General features: G+C 48.7%; 1 protein-coding gene across 1 annotated transcript in view; it reads left to right on the top strand.

The window, feature by feature from the left end:
• Window positions 1-19,978, top strand: part of LOC310753750 (inositol polyphosphate 5-phosphatase OCRL-like) — a gene marked incomplete at both ends in the record, with an annotated part of 76,396 nt that extends 56,418 nt beyond the window's left edge. The window contains 15 exon segments of the mRNA XM_083595095.1: window positions 5,868-6,016; window positions 6,726-6,825; window positions 6,933-7,144; window positions 8,629-8,667; window positions 10,655-10,758; window positions 12,165-12,300; window positions 12,796-12,906; window positions 13,370-13,535; window positions 14,343-14,505; window positions 17,240-17,373; window positions 17,376-17,425; window positions 17,948-18,032; window positions 18,723-18,850; window positions 19,668-19,779; window positions 19,863-19,978. Coding sequence (XP_083451221.1) covers window positions 5,868-6,016; window positions 6,726-6,825; window positions 6,933-7,144; window positions 8,629-8,667; window positions 10,655-10,758; window positions 12,165-12,300; window positions 12,796-12,906; window positions 13,370-13,535; window positions 14,343-14,505; window positions 17,240-17,373; window positions 17,376-17,425; window positions 17,948-18,032; window positions 18,723-18,850; window positions 19,668-19,779; window positions 19,863-19,978 — 1,805 coding nt within the window.
• Window positions 19,979-20,274: the final 296 nt, after the last annotated feature.

Below are 20,274 nucleotides of genomic sequence, written 5' to 3'. Positions count from 1 at the left end.
ACATCCAACCCTTGGGGTATTTGAATTATCAATACGTTTTCGATGATGTTGATATTCTTGCTCACACAATCTACCAGTCACATAATTCATATTCAGCTGGTCCTCTGGCAAAACTTGTAAAGTTAGTACTAAGTTTTCAAACCCCGCATGCAGGCTGCTAAGCAGAGTATAAACTTTAATATTTTCAGGAAAATTCACACCTAGAGATGACAGTCGGTTGAAATACTCAGTCATCTGTGACGTGTGTTCAACCACACTATCCCCTGGCTTCAGTTTCAACTCATACAAAGCATGTATAATGTTCACCTTCTCTCCGGGCGTGGCTCTATGGTGAATTCGCCTAAGAGCTTCCCAAATTTCAAATGCAGACCTTAAATTTTCCACATGAGGTAATTGGGAATCGTCTATCGATACCATCAACATGCACCTAGCTTTAGTGTCCATTTTATCATGTTCCCTGTTCTGAGCATGTGCAGCAGCCTGTTGCTCTGCTGTGGCATCTGCTGCAACAGCCATAAACGGCTTTCGCCTCTGGACATAGTCAGCCCACACTTCTTTGGCTTCCAACCAGACTTGAGCCCTCTTAGACCACTGCACGTAATTAGCAGAGTTCAACTTTGTAAAGGGAACCTGGAAATTTTCCACTGCCATTCTTGGGGTTTGCTGCTACTCCCTCTGTGTGCCCTTGCTTCTCTTTCCCCTTGGGATTTGTTTTACTCACTTTTCAGACACCTCCAGCCTCCTCTGACGCCTTTTAAACTTTTTTCCCTCCGTCTCTTCACTAGCAACCTACCACCGTTCTCTGTTTTTATTAACAAAACAAAAACACAACGGGAGGTCAAGCTAGCCTTTTGCAGCTAATGAAGCTGTAAATCTTCACTTACGCAGCTCTCTCAACTTTCTGCAGCCTCTCAGTTCCTTTAAGAGCTGGATTTACGACCAAGCTGGTCTTCTCTCATCCGAAAGCTGCTTTCACTTTCTCTGCACACAATACAGCTGTAGAAACGTAGAAGGAGCCATAACCTAAGAGAGTCTGTGTACTGGTCCAGTAAACGCTTCCGCTGCGCCACCAGCAACAGTTCTCTTTGCAGAGCATTAACTAAGTCCAGTGCAGAGATTCTTGTTGCAGTACAAGCTTCAAAGTCTCAGCAGCAAAGAAATAACGACACAGGGAAGCCTGTCTTTCCAAAGACAGGTTTATTGCAGAAAGATAACAGAAACACCTCCGGAGCTTTCAGACATTTTTGCTTCACGCCCCACAGGCAGAGAAAACAAACACTCTTTATATACTGAGCAACTTAACAACTTAACGAGCTTGACTACTTAAAGTCACATGACATTGCTAACTTGCCAGCGTCTTAGGTTTCACACCTTAGGTGTATACCTGTGAAGAGATCCAAGGTTTAGAACCTCAAAGCCAAAGTGAGAGCATTTGGGTCAAAATTAAGGGAGAGAAGAATAACAGTGACCTCATTGTGGGAGTTTACTATAGATCCCCAAGCCAAACGGAGGACATAGATGATGCCTTCCTGGAACAGATGGCCAAGCATGCAAAAGGAAGGGAGATAGTAGTAATGGGGGACTTCAATTACCCGGATATTTGTTGGATGTCAAACTCAGCCAAGAGCATAAGGTCAAACAGATTCCTCGCTGGCCTTGCAGACAACTTCATTGTCCAGAAAGTGGGAGAAGCAACAAGAGGAACAGCCATTTTAGATCTGGTCCTAACCAATGTTGATGACCTGGTTAGTGGGGTAGAAGTGGAAGGATCATTAGGCGCGAGTGATCATGCTCTTCTGAAGTTTACTATACAGCGGAAAGGAGCAGCCAAGCATACTAGGACTCAATTTCTCGACTTTAAGAAAGCCGACTTCATAAAACTTAGGGAAGTGCTTGGTGAGATCCCATGGACAGTAATACTAAAAGGAAAGGGAGTTCATGATGGCTGGGAGTTTGTTAAGAGGGAGATAGTAAAAGCACAACTTCAGGCAATACCAATGAGACGGAAACATGGAAGGTGCCTAAAGAAGCCAGGGTGGCTATCTAAAGAACTTTTAACTGAGTTAAGATTAAAAAAGGATGTGTACAAAAAATGGAAAAGGGGGGAAACCACCAAAGAGGAATTCAAACAAATAGCCAGCACGTGTAGACACAAAGTCAGAAAAGCTAAAGCACAGAATGAACTCAGGCTTGCTAGAGAGGTTAAAAGCAACAAAAAAGGCTTTTATGGGTATGTTCGTAGCAAAAGGAAGAACAAAGAAACAGTGGGGTCACTCAGAGGAGAAGATGGTGAAATGCAAACAGGGGACACAGAAAGGGCTGAACTCCTCAATGCCTTCTTTGCCTCAGTCTTCTCCGATAAAGAAAACAATGCCCGACCTGAAGAATTTGGAGCAAATGATTCAGCAGAGGAAACACAGCCCAGAATAACTAAGGAGATAGTACAAGAATACTTGGCTAGTCTAGATGTATTCAAGTCTCCAGGGCCAGATGAACTGCATCCAAGAGTATTAAAAGAACTGGCAGATGTGATCTCAGAACCACTGGCAGTCATCTTTGAGAATTCCTGGAGAACAGGCGAAGTCCCGGCAGACTGGAGGAGGGCAAATGTTGTCCCTATTTTCAAAAAGGGGAAAAGAGAGGACCCAAATAATTACCGCCCAGTCAGTCTGACATCAATACCAGGGAAGATTCTGGAGCAGATCATTAAGCAAACAGTCTGTGAGCACCTAGAAAGGAATGCTGTGATCACCAATAGTCAGCATGGATTTCTGAAAAATAAGTCATGTCAGACTAACCTGATCTCGTTTTTTGACAGAATTACAAGCCTGGTAGATGAAGGGAACACAGTGGATGTAGCCTACCTTGATTTCAGCAAGGCATTTGACAAGGTGCCCCATGATATTCTTGTAAAGAAGCTGGTAAAATGCGGTCTTGACTATGCTACCACTCAGTGGATTTGTAACTGGCTGACTGACCGAACCCAAAGGGTGCTCATCAATGGTTCCTCTTCATCCTGGAGAAGAGTGACTAGTGGAGTGCCACAGGGTTCTGTCTTGGGCCCGGTCTTATTCAACATCTTTATCAACGACTTGGATGATGGACTCAAGGGCATCCTGATCAAATTTGCAGATGACACCAAACTGGGAGGGGTGGCTAACACCCCAGAGGACAGGATCATACTTCAAAACGACCTTGACAGATTAGAGAACTGGGCCAAAACAAACAAGATGAATTTTAACAGGGAGAAATGTAAAGTATTGCACTTGGGCAAAAAAAATGAGAGGCACAAATACAAGATGGGTGACACCTGGCTTGAGAGCACTACATGTGAAAAGGATCTAGGAGTCTTGGTTGACCACAAACTTGACATGAGCCAACAGTGTGACGCGGCAGCTAAAAAAGCCAATGCAATTCTGGGCTGCATCAATAGGAGTATAGCATCTAGATCAAGGGAAGTAATAGTGTCACTGTATTCTGCTCTGGTCAGACCTCACCTGGAGTACTGTGTCCAGTTCTGGGCACCACAGTTCAAGAAGGACATTGACAAACTGGAACGTGTCCAGAGGAGGGCAACCAAAATGGTCAAAGGCCTGGAAACGATGCCTTATGAGGAACGGCTAAGGGAGCTGGGCATGTTTAGCCTGGAGAAGAGGAGATTAAGGGGTGATATGATAGCCATGTTCAAATATATAAAAGGATGTCACATAGAGGAGGGAGAAAGGTTGTTTTCTGCTGCTCCAGAGAAGCGGACACGGAGCAATGGATCCAAACTACAAGAAAGAAGATTCCACCTAAACATTAGGAAGAACTTCCTGACAGTAAGAGCTGTTTGACAGTGGAATTTGCTGCCAAGGAGTGTGGTGGAGTCTCCTTCTTTGGAGGTCTTTAAGCAGAGGCTTGACAACCATATGTCAGGAGTGCTCTGATGGTGTTTCCTGCTTGGCAGGGGGTTGGACTCGATGGCCCTTGTGGTCTCTTCCAACTCTATGATTCTATGATTCTATGATTCTATGACTGGGAACAGTTGTGGACCACCGGTATGAAATTTACGGCATGTAATGCCTTAAGAGAGAATATTATGAAAATGATTTACAGGTGGTACATGACCCCAGTCAAGCTTGCGAAAATTTATCATTTGCCCGATAATAAATGTTGGAAATGTAAAGAAAATGAAGGTACATTCTTTCACCTTTGGTGGACGTGCCCAAAGATTAAGGCTTTCTGGGAGATGATATATAATGAAATGAAAAAGGTATTTAAATATACCTTCCTGAAGAAACCAGAGGCCTTTCTCCTGGGCATAGTCGGCCAATTGGTGCCAAAGAAGGATAGAACTTTCTTTTTTTTTTTATAAAATATTTATTAAGGTTTTAAAAGTTTATATAAAATAGAAAAAACAAAACAAAAAACAAAAACAGTAAAAATACATACAAAACATACAAAACACATACAACAACAAGTATAATTTCAATCCCTTATATTCATAAAACTTACTTTCCCGACCTCCTCATACCTCCCCTTTCTGTATTCCAATCTCTAATTAATTCAATTCAGCAAATCCTTCCCCTAATTTCTGTATAATTTTTAACCTTTCTTTTCTTAATCACATAATCATTACAGCTTATAACCACTTAATTTCTGAATCAACATCGTTCTAACCTTCAATAATTTTACAATGTTTCCTAAGATAGTCCTTAAATTTCTTCCAATCTTCTTCCGCCGTCTCTTTTCCCTGGTCTCGGATTCTGCCGGTCATTTCTGCCAGTCCCATATAGTCTATAACCTTCATCTGCCATTCTTCCACGGTGGGTAGATCTTCTAAGGATAGAACTTTCTTTATGTATGCAACAACAGCAGCAAGAATACTTATTGCAAAGCATTGGAAGACACAAGAGCTACCCACCCTGGAAGAGTGGCAGATGAAGGTGATGGATTATATGGAATTGGCGGAAATGACTGGCAGAATCCGTGACCTGGGAGAAGAGTTGGTGGAAGAAGACTGGAAGAAATTTAAAGACTATCTTCAGAAACATTGTAAAATTAATGAATCTTAAAATGATGTTGGACTGAAAATAAGTGGCATCAGCAACAAAGTTAATAAGAATATGCAAAAATGAATTGATAAATGGATGGAAATATAGAGTTATAATATGTTAAGATATAGAGTTAGGATAAACGAAAGAGGGTAAGGATTTGCTGACTTGATTATTTAAATGGGAATACAAAAAGGGGAGGTGTGAGGAGGCCAAGGAAATAAGATAACGAGTTAGGGTTACAAAAATGGATTTGTTTTTATTTTCCTTTTCTTACTTTATGTATTTTTCTATGTTTCTTTTATTGTATTTTTTTCTTTTTATATGATCTTTTAAATTTATATCTTTGTAAAACTCCAATAAATATCTTTAAAAAAAATAAATGGAAACACAGAAGGCTAGCCATTTAGGAGGTTTGCAAAGAGGACAAGGGTGTTACGGGGTAATCTTCTAGCAAACAAGCTTGGCACAGCAGATCTGAGAGGTGGGTTTCTGCTCCCGGAAAGCCAGCCTGGAAACCAGGTTGCCAGGTGAAGGAAGAATGGAAAGATCAACCAACTCACTTGCCTTCAAAGAATTTCTGGTTGCCTGTGGCTACTGGGATAGTGCTTAGATATCAGGCTGGCTGACACATCTTAAAAAATACAAGGAAAAGGCTTTTTTTCTTTCATTAGCAAAGCTCCTTTGGGGCCCCGAATAGCTAAGCTGAGGAGGAAGTGGCTGGTATTACTTGTTTGTTCTTGGTCCTGATCTTGCCTGCCCTTGCACACTCCTGTTGTCTTTGCATATTTAACCAGCACGTCTGTTCCGATGGGAGTCCTATTCCTGCAGTTCCACATCCTTCTCTTTGGCACTTGGGCATTCGGTTCCAGGAGCTGGACCTGAGCACAGAGGCTTTCTTCTACTTGGACTCGACAAAGGAGCAAGAGTGGCTGACAGCTGTGGAAAAGGCTTTGCGTTCCAAATCCAAGTACAAGAAAGTAAGTCGAACCCCACCCATTTCTTCAGCAGCCAGACAGCTGTCAGGAGCTGGAGTGAGGAGGAGGAGGAGGTCAGCAAGAAAAAACTCCTGGTGTCAGTGGTGTTTTATTCAAAAGAAGCCAACATTCTTTATTCAAAGAAACCCAAACCGTGCAGGCCTAGTGATCACAGAAACCTTTCCCAACAGGTCTTGCCCCAGTGAGGTAGTTGTGAAGGCTGAAGGTTGCTACCCTCCCACCACTCTCTGAAGTCTCCTCCTCCCCCTGGTCCTTCCCAAGCAACCTGAGACTCTGACACCTTGCCTGTCTTTGCTCCATCCTCTTAATTTCTCTGTGTTCTGGGAGACCAGCAGGGAGGGGAGCTGATCGCAGCAGGATGGGGAGACCCCCTGGCTTCTTCAGCAGCCTGCCTGATCTCTGCCTCTTGACCCCCGCCTCAAGCCTCCACTTCTGCCTCGGATTCTGGACTGCTGTTTGCCGTAGAATCTTCCTGCCCTCCTGCCTCTTCAGTTTCCAACACCTCCTCTTGCTCACAGTCTGCTCCCTCTTCTCCCTCTGACGACCCCCCACCAGTTCCCTGGCTCTGAGCCTTCTTCCCTTGGGGGATCCCCAGTTGGTGCCACCTGCCACTCCTATCTGCATCCAGCCGGCCCAGGACAGCAATCAATGAACAGAGCTGATAGACATCCCAGTACCTTGCATCTTCTAGGTGCAGCTGGTGCTCATCTTTGTCAGGAAGGACCAGCTCAGCCGCATCAAGGAAATGATGAGGGAGACAGTGGGCACAGGCATCATGGGGAAGATGGGGAGTAGACCCTGACAGCGGAATTCCCCACGTCTATCTTTCTGTCTGTCTATCTGTTTTTCTAATCTCTGCCAACCAGTTCCCCCCTCTTTCCTGCTTGCTCACTAACAGCCATCTTTGCTCCGCCCCTGCAGGGTAACAAGGGGTGTGTGGACGCGAGGTTTGTCTGCAACAATACCAGCTTCTGCATGGTCAATTCCCACCTTGCTGCCCACGTGGAAGACTTTGAGCGCCGAAACCAGGATTACAAGGATATCTGTGCCCAGATGAGCTTCCTGCCCCCTGACCAGGGTCTGCCGCAGCTGACAATCATGAAAACGAGTGCGTTTTGAGGGCTTGGAGGGAGAGAGCCTTGGCTGATGTAACTTGTTGGTCTCCGCTATCTGGAGAAGCAAACTGAGTCATGTTTCTGTAACTTTCCTGCCTGTGTGTAGCTCAGGGTAGGCAGCATTTGTTGTTGTTTAGTTGTTTAGTCGTGTCCACCTCTTCGTGACCCCCTGGACCAGAGAACGCCAGGCCCTCCTATCTTCCACTGCCTCCCGCAGTTTGGTCAAACTCATGCTAGTAGCTTCGAGAACACGGTCCAACCATCTTGTCCTCTGTCGTCCCCTTCTCCTTGTGCCCTCCATCTTTCCCAACATCAAGGTCTTTTCCAGGGAGTCTTCTCTTCTCATGAGGTGGCCAAAGTCTTGGAGCCTCAGCTTCACGATCTGTCCTTCCAGTGAGCACTCAGGGCTGATTTCCTTCAGAATGGAGAGGTTGGATCATCTTGCAGTCCATGGGACTCTCAAGAGTCTCCTCCGGCACCAGAATTCAAAAGCATCCATTCTTCGGTGATCAGCCTTCTTTATGGCAGGCAGCATAGTGCTCTCCAAATGTTGATAGACAAAAATTCCCATAATTGCTAAGAATTGGCCTTGCTGACTGGGGCTCATGAGAGTTCCACTTCAGCAACACCAGGAGGGTGCAGTGTCGGCGATCCCTGCTGCTGCAGCTGCACCACTAAGGTTTCTACTAGAGCAGCCAGTAGAGAGCAACATAAAGCGAGTGGCAGAGATGTATTAGATTAGATTATAGCAAATGTGGGCAACTTCTCCAGTGATCGGGGTGGGAGTTGCAGTTTGTTAAGGGCAGTAAGGCGAAAGCAGAGCGGCCATTTTGCATGGAGAAGGTTCCAGGCTCAGTCACCAGTGTGTGCAGATCGGGCTGGGCATGATCTCTGCCTGAAAGCTGCTGCCAGTCCATGTAGTCAGTCCTGAGCTTGATGGGTCAATGGTCTGCCTCAATATAAGGTAGCTTCCTATGTTCCTGTGTACTACAGCAGGGTTTGGAGGGCCACAAGCGCCCTGCCCATGAATTAACGTACCAGGGGAAATTCGAAAAGTCTTTGCTGAAAGGACATCAAAGCAGGGGCCAGGTGAACCTCTTTGGGAGATTATTCTGAAAGGTCGGGTGCCATGACTGAAAAGGCCCTGCCATGCTTGAAAGAGCAGGAGTTCCCTGGGAAAGGGATTCTAGTCAGTGGAGAGGCAGTGCAAACATAAGTGGGCCTTCTTCTGGTACCCTTTTCCCAAACCTTGAAACACTTGAAAGGCCAAATGGGATGCTCTGAATTGGGCCTGGAAGCAGTTCAAGAGCCAGTCTAGTTCACAGAGCACTAGCCTAATATGATCATATTGCCCAATCCTAGTTATCAGTCTTACTACATATTGCAGGAAGTGGCAGCAGGCTGCCCCCCGCCCCCCGACCCCGTGAGCTAGCCTGTAGCTGTGGTTGCTTTGCTTTTTTCCAGCATTGTCATCTGATCACTAAAAATGAGCTTCAGAGACTTCTGACCTACGACCAGGTGAGAGACATCTTTGTGTTATATGTGGTGGTTTAGGATATTGCCCTGTTTATTTCCTTTGTCTGGGATACCCCAGCCTAGGCTAGAGAAGCCACTTTCAGGCAGTTAGGAGCAAAGAACATAGGATGACTGCGACTTCTACAAATGCTTTTTAAGGTTGCAGGTTTGTGCAACCTGAATTAGAAGCAAGTCCCAATTAAGTTGGAGGGTTGCCTTGGAATAAGTAGGACTGCTCTGCAGTTTCCCAGTTAGAGGGCTTTCCTAGCTCAGCACACGCTCCAGATGTTGTTGGACTCCCATCAGCCCCAGCATAGCTGCTGTCCAGCAATATCTAAAGGTCTAAGGTTTCCTGCTCTAGGTTTTGCATCTGTCTGGAAAATCTGCGTTGCTCACATGTTCTTATCAGCAGATACTTCCATTAAGTCCAATTAAATTGCTGGTGCTTTTTGTTTTACATTTTTCTCTCCAAGGTTTGTGTGTTCATCATGTTGACGACCTTTCTCCCACTTGGCATAAGGATCATTGGTATTTTGTGTTGAAACAGAGGCCTGATTGCTGCACCTTATGGTGGATTTAAACTCTGTGAGCGTAGTCATGCCTTAGCCCTTTGAGAAGGATGCTGCAAGGAAGGCAAGGGGGGGCAGCCTCAGACTTCCAACATACGCAAAACCATCATAAAACATTAAAAACTTCCCTAAAGGCTGTATAGTTACTTATCTCCTTGACATCTGACGGGAGGGTGTCCCACAGGGCAGGTGCCACTACTCAGAAGGCCCTCTGCCTGCTTCCCTGTAACTTTGCTTCTCACAGTGAGGAAACCGCCAGAAGGCCCTCGGTGCTGGACCCTGATGCCTGGGCTGAACAATGGGGATGGAGACACTCTTTCAGGGCTGAGGCCATTTAGGGCTTTAAAGGTTGGCACCAACACTCAGAATTGTGCTCAGAAACGTCCTGGGAGCCAACGTAGGATGCGAAAGGATGGTTTTGCAGTTGCTCATAGTGTCGGGGTGTATTCTGGTGGTTGTTAACAGTTTGTATGGATTATTGGTACATATAACATTGCATATTGTAGGTATGGCTAACCTGTGGTCTGCCAGATGTTACTGAGCTGCAGTTCCTGTTGGCTCCAGCCATCATGGCCAGTAATCAGGGATGATGGGAATTGTAGTTCTGCAGCATTGTGAGGGCCACGTGTCTGCTGCTCCTGAGTTAGAGGATTTTCCTGTCGTGTGATGCAGCAAAGTAATTTAAGATGACATGGGGCAAAAATGCACAAGCATCCTGTACCTTTAATAATTGTGTATAAGATAGGATTTCAGCAGGTATACCCCTTTTTTTGCACTTGGCTAACCTACTAGTAGGGACGCGGGTGGCGCTGTGGGTTAAACCACAGAGCCTAGGGCTTGACGATCAGAAGGTCGGCAGTTCGAATCCCCGCGACGGGGTGAGCTTCCCTTGCTCGGTCCCTGTTCCTGCCAACCTAGCAGTTCGAAAGCACGTCTAAGTGCAAGTAGATAAATAGGTACCGCTCTGGCGGGAAGGTAAACACCGTTTCTGTGTGCTGCTCTGGTTCACCAGAAGCGGCTTAGTCATGCTGGCCACATGACCCGGAAGCTGTATGCCGGCTCCCTTGGCCAATAAAGCGAGATGAGCGCCGCAACCCTAGAGTCGGTCACAACTGAACCTAATGGTCAGGGGTCCCTTTGTTGTTGTTGTTGTTGTTTAGTCGTTTAGTCGTGTCCGCCTCTTCGTGACCCCATGGACCAGAGCATGCCAGGCACTCCTGTCTTCCACTGCCTCCCGCAGTTTGGTCAGACTCATGTTTGTAGCTTCGAGAACACTGTCCAACCTGGGGTCCCTTTACCTTTAACCTACTAGTACTTCACCTTGGTCTTCCAGCACAACAGTGGCTGTTAATAGATTCCATTGTCAGGCAACAGGGGGTCTTTTGCTTCTCTGCTGATAAGCAATTTCTTTTTGGCTTTAGCTAAACATTCAGCGTACCCAAAAGACAGCTTTTGCTGATTTCACAGAGGGAGAGATCAAGTTCATCCCGACGTACAAATTTGACTCTAAAACAGATCCTGCTTGATAGTTGAGCCTTTGTAAGTAAGTCCTCTCAAACATTCTTCTGCAAGGCTTGTTTGTTTTTCCTAGTCTGCTGAGATGCTAGTAGTGTCCTGCCTTTCCATCCTCCTGAGCAGGCTAGTAAAACATATATTTTAAACATGGCTTTCTGCTAAGCAAGCTGTTGGAGGAGGGCTAGAGTTGAGGGCTGGACGGACTTCCTTTCCTCTGCAGCCAGAATGGACACCAAGCCACAGAGGAAGAGAGAGATCCAGCTCTCCTTCACCTGCTCACTTTGCTTGCATGGAATTCCGGGTTGCCAAAGGCTGCTAGGCGAGTTGTGAAATGCAAGGCTGTGATATGTTGTCTTCCTCAAGCCATCCCTGCTCTGGAAATGTTTTGGCTCCTTTTCCCCACATTTGTCCTGATAATCAGCATCCTCTGTTTCGTGGTGTGTATAAGCAGTGTTGCAGTTCCTTGAAAGGTGCAGCAGGCTGAATGAGAATCCTCTTTGTGTCAAGGAAGTCTGGGAATTAGACTTGGTGCTCTCTCATAAGAGCATGAGAGCAGCCCTGCTGGATCAGGCCATTGGTCCATCTGGCCCAGCATCCTGTTCTCACATTGGCCAATGAGATGCCTCTTGGGGAGCCCACAAACAGGACCTGGGTGCAACAGCACGCTCCCCTCCTCCAAGCCATACTGCTTCTCTTGGTGGAGTATGTTCTGTGGCCATTATGGCTAGTAGCCATTGAGCCTCACCATCCATGATTTGGCATATTCTTGTGGTTCTTGACAACTGTCAGAAGCCACCTAGGCCTGCTAGTTTCATTGCTCTTGCTGTGGTAATGGGGAAATCAAAAGGACAGGCGGAACATGTAGTGACGAAGCCGGAAAAGGGCAGGCTCCTTTGGGCAGCATTTCAGGTGCCAGAAAAGGTCTTTTGGATCACTGAAAAAATAGTGTCTGAACAAGAATAACGGGGCCCCTTGCTTTGGGGAAGGATCATCATTTGGTGGTGTGCCATATGCTTTGTATGCAGAGTCTCAAGTTGAAAGGCACCTCCACCTGAAAAAGGATTGGGCCACAGAGAGCTGCTGCCAGCCAGAGGAGACTTAATTAATGAATTGTGGGGTTGGAAGGGTTTCACGAGGGTCATCTAGTCCAACCCCCTGCAATGTAGGAATCCAAACTGGGGGAGGTCAGAAATTCATTCTGACCTGGTAGATGGCAGCTTTTGATTTCCTGACAACTCTCTCCATGAGGCAAAATGCCTGCACACCTGCAAGGTCCGCCCCTTCAGAAGTTGGACTCCCAAGCCCCATCATCTCCAGCTCTTAACCGTGGTCAAGATCACAGGCCGTGTGTGGAGCCAAAGTTGGACTGTGTGAGCCTTGTGTGTTGCCTCAGCCAGTCCAACTGTCTCCTTGCAGTGGGAAGTGCCGTGTGCCAGCATGGTGTGAGCCAATCCTCTGGAGAGGAGGCAGCGTGAATCAGCTCAGCTACCGAAGCCACATGGAATTGAAAAGGAGCGACCACAAGCCCGTCAGCTCCCTCTTCCTCACAGGGGTAAGACCTGCCCTGGCCAGGGCTATCGTCTATTCAGGGTTTTTAGTTGCCTGCTATGTGGCACCTCCTCGAATCTGGGCAGGCCCTGACCAACAACCAGGCCCCTTTCCACAGAGCTCCTCCTTGGCCAATGACTTCCGGTGCAAGGAGTGGGCAGGTTTTGGCTCTGTTAAATCCCTAGGCTTCCATTCTCCACTCTTCTGAGTACACGCTGCTCCTGCAGGCATGGCAGACCACATGGGATGAACTGTATACCTTAACCGTTGGCTCCATTCATGCAATGGAGCTTCTGTGGTACTTGGCTTGGAGCATTTGGCTTCAGCCCATTGGCTCTGGAAGTCACAGCCGCTGCCATCCTGGGGAAGCTCTCAGAGTTACAGTACTTGCCTCTTTCAGGGCTGGGAACAGGGGGGTGCATCAGGCCTTTCTGCTCTTAACTCATGCCCCCCCTTTCAGTCCATAGCTCCAACAAATGTGCTCTGCCCCCCCCCATAGGTGAAGGTTGTGGCTAACCGACGGTACCGGAAAGTGTTTGAGGATATTGTTCAGTTGATGGACAGGATGGAGAACGAATTCCTTCCCTCCCTGGAGGGAGGTAAAGACGAATAGGATCCTCTCCAACCCCTTAAAGAGGGTTTGCTGCAAAAAGACCAGGGGGGAAAGAAGCCCTTGGCCCATCTAGCTCAGTCTTGAGCGGTTCCCCAGGATTTCCGGGTGATCTCTCCCAGCCCTACCTGGAGATGCTGGGGATAGAACCTGGGACCTTTGCATGCAAGGCCGATGCCCTTCCACTGAGCGGCAGCCTCTTCCTCTTCCTCGCAGGCAAAGACTCCAGGGGTAGCCAGCGTGGTGCCCTCCAGATGCTGGACTACAACTCCCATCATCCCCAGCCAACATGGCCAGTGGCAAGTGCAGCAATATCTGGAGAGCCCCACGTGGACCTGTTGCATGTGCAGTCCCCTAAATGAGAGCCCGGGGCCAAGGACAAACTTCCCCCTGGAGCACGTTTCCTTGCCTCTGCTGAAGGCAAGCACTCTCTTTCCTCCCCCCCCCCCCTTTTGCTCTGCAGTTTCCGTTTGAGAATGTGAAGTTCCGGCAGCTGCAGAAGGAGAGGTTCCAGATCACAAACAACGGGCAGGTCACCCTCCACTTCTCCTTTATCCCCAAGCTCAGTGACAGCCAGTATTGGAAGCCATGGCTTTGCGCTGAGCCCTGCGAGGGATACTTGGAGCCCAGCGCGTCTCTCTCTGGAATCAGAGAACTGTAGAGTTGGAAAGGGACCCCAAGGGTCATCTAGGGAAGGCCTTCCTTTTCTCCTCCTCTTCCCAACCCTCCTCCCTCAAACCTTGGGAGTTTGGTAGAGCAGGGGAGGCTTAACATTTGTGGGCTGCATTGCCCCATGCTCAAGCCTCCAAGGGCCACACGTCAAAGCAGTGGAGCCCAAAGTGTAAAAGTGTGTGTGGCCAGCTTTAAACAAACACACACACACAAATGAATTGAAGCCAAACAATGCTGGAGGGTCCCCAAACACCTTTTGGCATCGCAGGGAACCAGTGAGAGCAGTCCGTCCAAAAATTACTTTTTTAAAACAATGCATATTTTTATGTTGTGGAGGCACAAAAATATCTTGGGGAACATATACAACTAGCCAAACTTTTAAAAACTCAATGAAATGTAAACTAAAAAAGAAAGTTACATTGGGGGCGCAAAAATCCTTTCCCTTTTTATATTCTTTTGTTAGGATCACTTTCTCTTACCCTCCAGTATCCTGTCACCATCTTCTGTGCAGCTGCTGCTTTGGAGGACTAGAGAGGAAAGTGGGGGGGGGGGACTGAGTCGCTTCTTCTCCTAATTCTTGAAGTTAAGGTTTCCCCCATACACCTGTGAGAACAGGATGCTGTACTAGATGGGCCATTGGCCTGATCCAGCAGGCTCGCATTGTGTCCTTCTGTTCAATTCTTCACTGTCTTCACTTTTAATTTACAGACAAGCAAACCTGGCTGTGCCAAAGAGTGTATCTACCTGACCTCCTCCCATTTTAGGTGAGACGGTGGACATTTCCCTGGATGTGTACGTCAGCAAGGAAGAGAAGATTGAGGCTATCTTTGTCCTTCACCTTGACCGTGGCAAGGACTATTTCCTCACCATCAGTGGGAGCTACCTACCAAGCTGCTTCGGGACCTCCTTGGAAGCCTTGTGCTGGATGTCTACCCTTCCCACTCTGCTTGCCTGCTTGAAAAACAGCTGCTCTTCCACTCAGAAATGTGGGGGCTGGGGGTCCTCCGCTGCATTCAGCTTCAGCTTCTGTAGCTGTGCATCCGCTTCCTGTGTGCTGTTCATGCCCTTTGTTTGCCTTGACTGAGTCATCCCAGGTTCTGGTCCTCCCACCTGCCCTTTCGCAGGGCCACTGAACCGTGTGCATTTCCCTGCCATCTGCCCAGATACTGTTCAGCCAACGGGCTGTTTCTTTCTCTTCTCAGGGCCTGTGCCATTAACACCCTTGGTTGTCTTTTGCTCTTGCCTTCCTCCTCTGATCTCAGGGAGAAGACAGCTTCCTAGAAAAGGTAACAGTTGTTTTGCTATCCTCTAGATGTTCTTGTAGCGGGCTCAAATCAGGTACAGGCAACGCCCCGTTTACACGGGGGTTGCGTTCCGAGGTACCGTGCGTTTAAATGAAATTGCGTATATTGGGGACAGCATTGGAAAAGCCTGCAAACACCCTCTAAACTTCCGGAAGCCCTTTGGAAAGGCCTTTTGAAAACCAGCAGCCTCCCTGCAAAACTCCTTGCTCCAACTCTCCACAGGCCTGAGAGGTCGGTGCCAAAGCTCCTGGGAGGGAGTCGAGATGCTGTTTCCATGCCACTTTGCCGCTTTTGTGCTCTTGGGGGGGACATTTTTGCCCCTTCAAGTGCCCCTTCCAGCTTTGCGGCAGTGTGCATGTGCCTCGAAGGCACGTAAATGGAGTTGCCCTTGTCAACGATCAGCAGCTGCTCCATGCAGTGGCAGCTGGTCCCTTAGGGCAAACCAGGCACTACCCCACCAACCTCACCTGCCTGCCTTCTGACTCAAATCCAGTCCAGGTGGTGACTCTAGCTCTCTGCGTTTTTCTCTTCCCTAGTCTCAATGTGGCCCTTGTAGAACTCGGCAGAGGAGAACGGAGACGAAACCAGAATTTGCCAGCACTGCTTGTAACTGATTTTGCGCTGCTTGACTCTGGGTCCGCTTGCGATTGGCAGCGCGGGAGGCAGAAAGCCCAGTCTCATGATGCAGGCGCCAGCCCCCTCTGGCCCCAAGAGCCAGTTTTCTCCTTGTTTCTGTGCTCAGCCACTGCTGCACAGGCTATGCCACTCTGGCTTACTCTTACCACCTGAGCACTGGCATTTGGGAAGCGGTAGTGGCTGCTTTGGGGTGGCTCAGGGAAATGTCACTCCTCTCGAAATCAGATATACTTGGGTGTATTATCCTAGCCACAAGGAGACAGTGGTGACTGTCAATTTGGACAGCTGTAGACATTGAGAATCATGGAGGATATGTTTATCAGTGGCTACCGGTCAGGGCTATTTCTTGCCACTATTATCACAAACCACATGCTTTTGATTACCAGTTTCTGGGGAACATGATGGACAGAGTGCTCTTGTTCCCGTGTCCCTATGGACTCCCAAGGGCATGTGGTTGGCCATTCTGGGAACAAAATGCTGATCTAACCCAGCAAGGCTCCTGTGTATTTTAGCATGCACCAGCTACTCTTGCACTAAGACTCTGATACAGTATGTGTCATTCCCCACATCAATACTCTCTCTCTCTCTCTCTCTCTCTCTCTCTCTCTCTCTCTCTCTCTCCAGGGGCGGGGAGTATTGGTGGCGGGATGAACTGGGTCCTAATCAACAGCTGCCCTGGGGATGAGGGGATCAAATTCTCCATCCTTGTCAACTCCTTTTAGTGATGGGCTGCTTGCCACTGCTGTGCTCCTAAAGCTCTCTTGCTCCCCCCTCCTCTCTTTCTCTTTCTCTTGAATGTGGTAGCTTGAGATAGAACTAACCACCCTGAACATTTCTGGAGAGGAAGATGGGAAGGAGGCAGGAGGCATGGTTCACCAGCTGCTGTGTGCTGCATTGCCCAGACAAAGTCGTGGGCTGGGGCTCCAGCTGTTGCTCAGTTTCTACCACTGCCTCTGCAACGTGCTCTAGACAAGGGGTGGTGAACATGTGACCCCATCATCTCATCATGCTGGCTGGGGCTGCAGCCCATCAACCTATGAAGGCCCATCCATGTTCTGTTGCTGTTTTTGTTACTTATTTCCTGCCCTTCACCCTAAGGTCCCAGGGCAGGTTCCAGCAATTTAAATAAAATGTTAGCCAAACCTCATGACCACAGCTGCATATTCAGTAAGCTTTTGGGTGAACTGCACATCCGGAGTGGGAGGATTACGAGCTGCATATTAATAGGGGGAGGGGGAGCTTGGATTTGGGGTGCGAGCAATTTGTTTTTTGTTTTCCCCCTTGAGATGCTTGCTGTGGCTAGGGCCGGGCAATACGTCAATATAGATATATTTTCAAATCAGCTTGAAGTCTAGATAGTGAGACTGGTTTCATAATTTCTGACCTGGCAATATATTGCAAATCATGATGTGTGTGTGTACTATGCAAAAAACACCATGTGGGGGGAAACTGTGAAGCCAGACAATGCTTCTCTAGATTCTTGCAGCCCCTGTGGACTCTGCCGGTTCAGCTTTCCCCTGCCCTCCTGCAGGGGGCAGCAGAAATCATAATGCGGGGGAAACCGTGAAGCCAGCGAATGCCTCTACATAGCTCCATCTTATTTCAGACATCGTGATATATTGGTGTATTGCAATGTTTAGCTAGTGATATATCACTGTGTTGAAAGCCAGCTATCACCCAGCCCTAGTTGTGGCCTCAGAGGGCAAGACTTGTCCACCCAGCTGGAGCAAGGAAAGAATGCATACAGGCACACATTCTGTCAGGCTCTCATGCCAGTCCCCCTTGTCATTGGACCTCCAGGAGAAGCAGTTTCTGGATATCGTACCCCAGGATGGTGATGACTCCACTGAGCGGCCAAGGAGATCTGCCTTTTGGTGGACCACCTCTTCAAGAATGCCTGCCACCAGGTGAGCTGAGGGGGACGGTACCATTGAAAGGATGGGTGTGGGCTGGAATCCAGTACCAGTTTTGGGGTGTGCAGGTTCCAAACGTCCCAATTGATTTATATCTTAGCTACCGACTCGCTCTTACAAACTCCTGCTGTGAGTATAGTGGCACCTTGGTGGAGCGGCAGCGGGTGGGACATCCAGCATACGGTCTTCCTTAGAGCGGCTCAGAAGAACCCAAGTGTTCCCAACCATTGTCTGTCTCTCCCTAGCAAAGCGGCTCTCTGAGACTGGCCACTAGAAGAAGCGGGGAATGATTTCACTCTCCCATTGCCCCAAATCAGGAGAAGGGTAGTAGGAATGCTACTGTGGAAAGCAGGCGGGATGCAATTCTCAGCCCTTGCGCCAGCTCTCTTGGTGATGGGCTTCTCTCCACTGTGGCATTCCTCGACCTCACATTATGCACCCCAGGGCTGGATTGTTCTTCATGCTATCCAGGATGTACCTCACCCTTCCGAACGCATGGGTGATACTCTGCTTCAGGAGGACCTCTTCCAGACCCCGGGGACGCAGGACGAGCTGCAGGAGATAACTGAGTGCCTGGACACCAGCATTTCCGAGACGATCCGTATCCTCTCTGGGGGACATTGTTGGGGAGCAGGGCTGCTTGGTGGTTTTCTTTCGCTCTTGGCTGGAGTGGACCTCACTTTTATATACCTGGTGGCTTAGGTTCCTAGGCCAGCCCATCCTTAAGGCTCTGGGACACAGCACAATGAAATGCCCACAGTCAAGTCCAGTCATGCATCCAAACAGCTTCACAGCTTTAACCCCCATTTGAAAACATCAGCCTGGCTAGATAGAGCAGAGGTGGGGAATCTTGACAGGCCCGCAGGCCCCACATCTAGCATCATACGTGGTGTCAAGGTAAAGACATGGCTGCAAAGGAGCTTCAAGGGTGCGTTCAATTGTTCTTTGGCAAGCAGGGTTTGTTGACCGCACTTTTGGAGTTGACCACTAGTATTTGCTGTTTGGATTGAAACCATGCCTGCAGAAGGACATTTCCTCGGCAGATCAGCTTTGCAGGCAGCTTCGTCAAGAGGGGAGGTGTGGGATAATTACAGTGGGGTGGCTCAGTTGGTAGAGCGTGACACTCTTAATCTCAGGGCTGCGGGTTCAAGGTCCACCTTGCGCCAAAAGGGGAAACTTGCAAGGTGGGCCCAGATGTATAAGGACCAAGCTTCTTGCTTTGGACCAGCCTGGGAAGGAGGCAGGCTGCAGGTAACAGGACAGAACACTTCCCTTGCCAGGCTGTCAATAGCTGGCAGTGACCACTCGGTGGCCGAAGCTCTGCTCATCTTCCTGGAGGCAGTGCCAGAACCAGTCCTTTGCTATGAACTGTATCAGCGCTGCCTTGAGTGCTCACATGACAGCCACCTCTGTTGCCAGGTCGGCCCCAGAGCCCCATCTCTTCCTGGCTGGTCTGTGGTGTGTACAGAAGCATAGAATCAGAAGGGATTTCCAAAGTCATCTAGTCCAAATGTTGCCGCGAGTAACAGGAAATCCACTAAAACATCCCTGAAAGCCAGTAAACCGGCACACTGGCAGGAGGGCTAGTCTGGTCTGGGAAGCCTTGTTAACTGCAGAGGTTGCTGATGTCTCCTTTGATAACCATCCCTCTCCGTTGTGGAGGGGGGTGGGGTGCGCACATGTTGCCTTTTTGCTTTCTGACCAGGACTTGTAACAATAGCCCACCTGTTTCAGTGAACCTCGCTTGAATTTCCAACCCAGGAAGCGGCCATATACTGGGCCATCTAGCTCAGTATTGTTGAAATTGACAAGCAGTGGCTCTCCAGGATTTCAGACAAGGGATGTTCCCTACCCTCCTGGGAGATGCTGGGGGTGGAGCCTGAGACTTTCTGCATGAAAAGCAGGTGGTTTACTGCAGAGCTATGGCCCTTCCCCCAAGATATCTCAGTTGGTAGAGCATAAGACTCTTCATCTCAGTGTCCTGAGTTCGAGTCCCACCTTAGGCATTGCAGGGGGTTCGATTAGTTAACCCTTGTGGTCCCTTCCGACTCTGCAGTTGCATTATTCCCCAAAGTTCCCAGCAGAGTTCTAGTCCGGTTACCATTTTAAACATTCTTTTTTTTTTATGCCAGGTCTAAACCTGCAAACATAACAAGTACACCGTGCTAGTGATCCATGCCCCTCCTCTAGCAAAGCTCTGCACTGAAACTCCAAACCGCCCCTCCCTGTCTTGCAGGTGATCTGCCAGTTGCCGCGGTCGCACCAGAACGTGTTCCGCTTCGTGGTGGCTTTCCTGTGGGAGCTGCTGAAATACTCTGAGAGCAACAATGTCAGTGGCAACATGCTAGGTAAGGCCTGCCTGTCCTGGCTGGGAGCTGGCCTTCCTCCTGCTCCCGCCTCCTCTCATGCAAATGTTTTCGCTTCCCTGCAGCCACCCTCTTCGCCAGCCTCCTGCTACGGCCTCTGCCCAACGTTCTGCCGAGTGCCATCGGCTTCCTCCTGGGCTTCCTGCTGGGGGTGGATGACTGCGAAAGGTGCCAAGCGTGACTGGAGACGAAGTGGGGAGGGAAGAGGCAAGGCCCAGCCTCTGTTCTCTGGTGCCTGCCCTTCCCCTTGTGCCATCTTGCCATGTGCCAGCTCCCTTCCCTGTGCTTTGCCCTTTCCACCTTTTCCTCTTGACTCCTGACACGGTTGCACACTTGGCTTTCCACATGGTTCCAGGGCATTGGCAGCAGGTTCAGGGTGCTTGGGGAGGGACCCTGTTGGAGGACAGTCATTCCCCTGCCCATCCTACTACCACCACTGCTGCTCTCAGTCCCTGCGCAGTAGTCCACGCTCTCCCC

Source organism: Podarcis filfolensis (assembly GCF_964270895.1).
Source record: "Podarcis filfolensis genome assembly, chromosome: W".
Lineage (NCBI taxonomy): Eukaryota > Metazoa > Chordata > Lepidosauria > Squamata > Lacertidae > Podarcis > Podarcis filfolensis.
The sequence above is the reverse complement of the archived record's forward strand: the minus strand, read 5'-3'. Positions and strand labels throughout refer to the sequence as shown.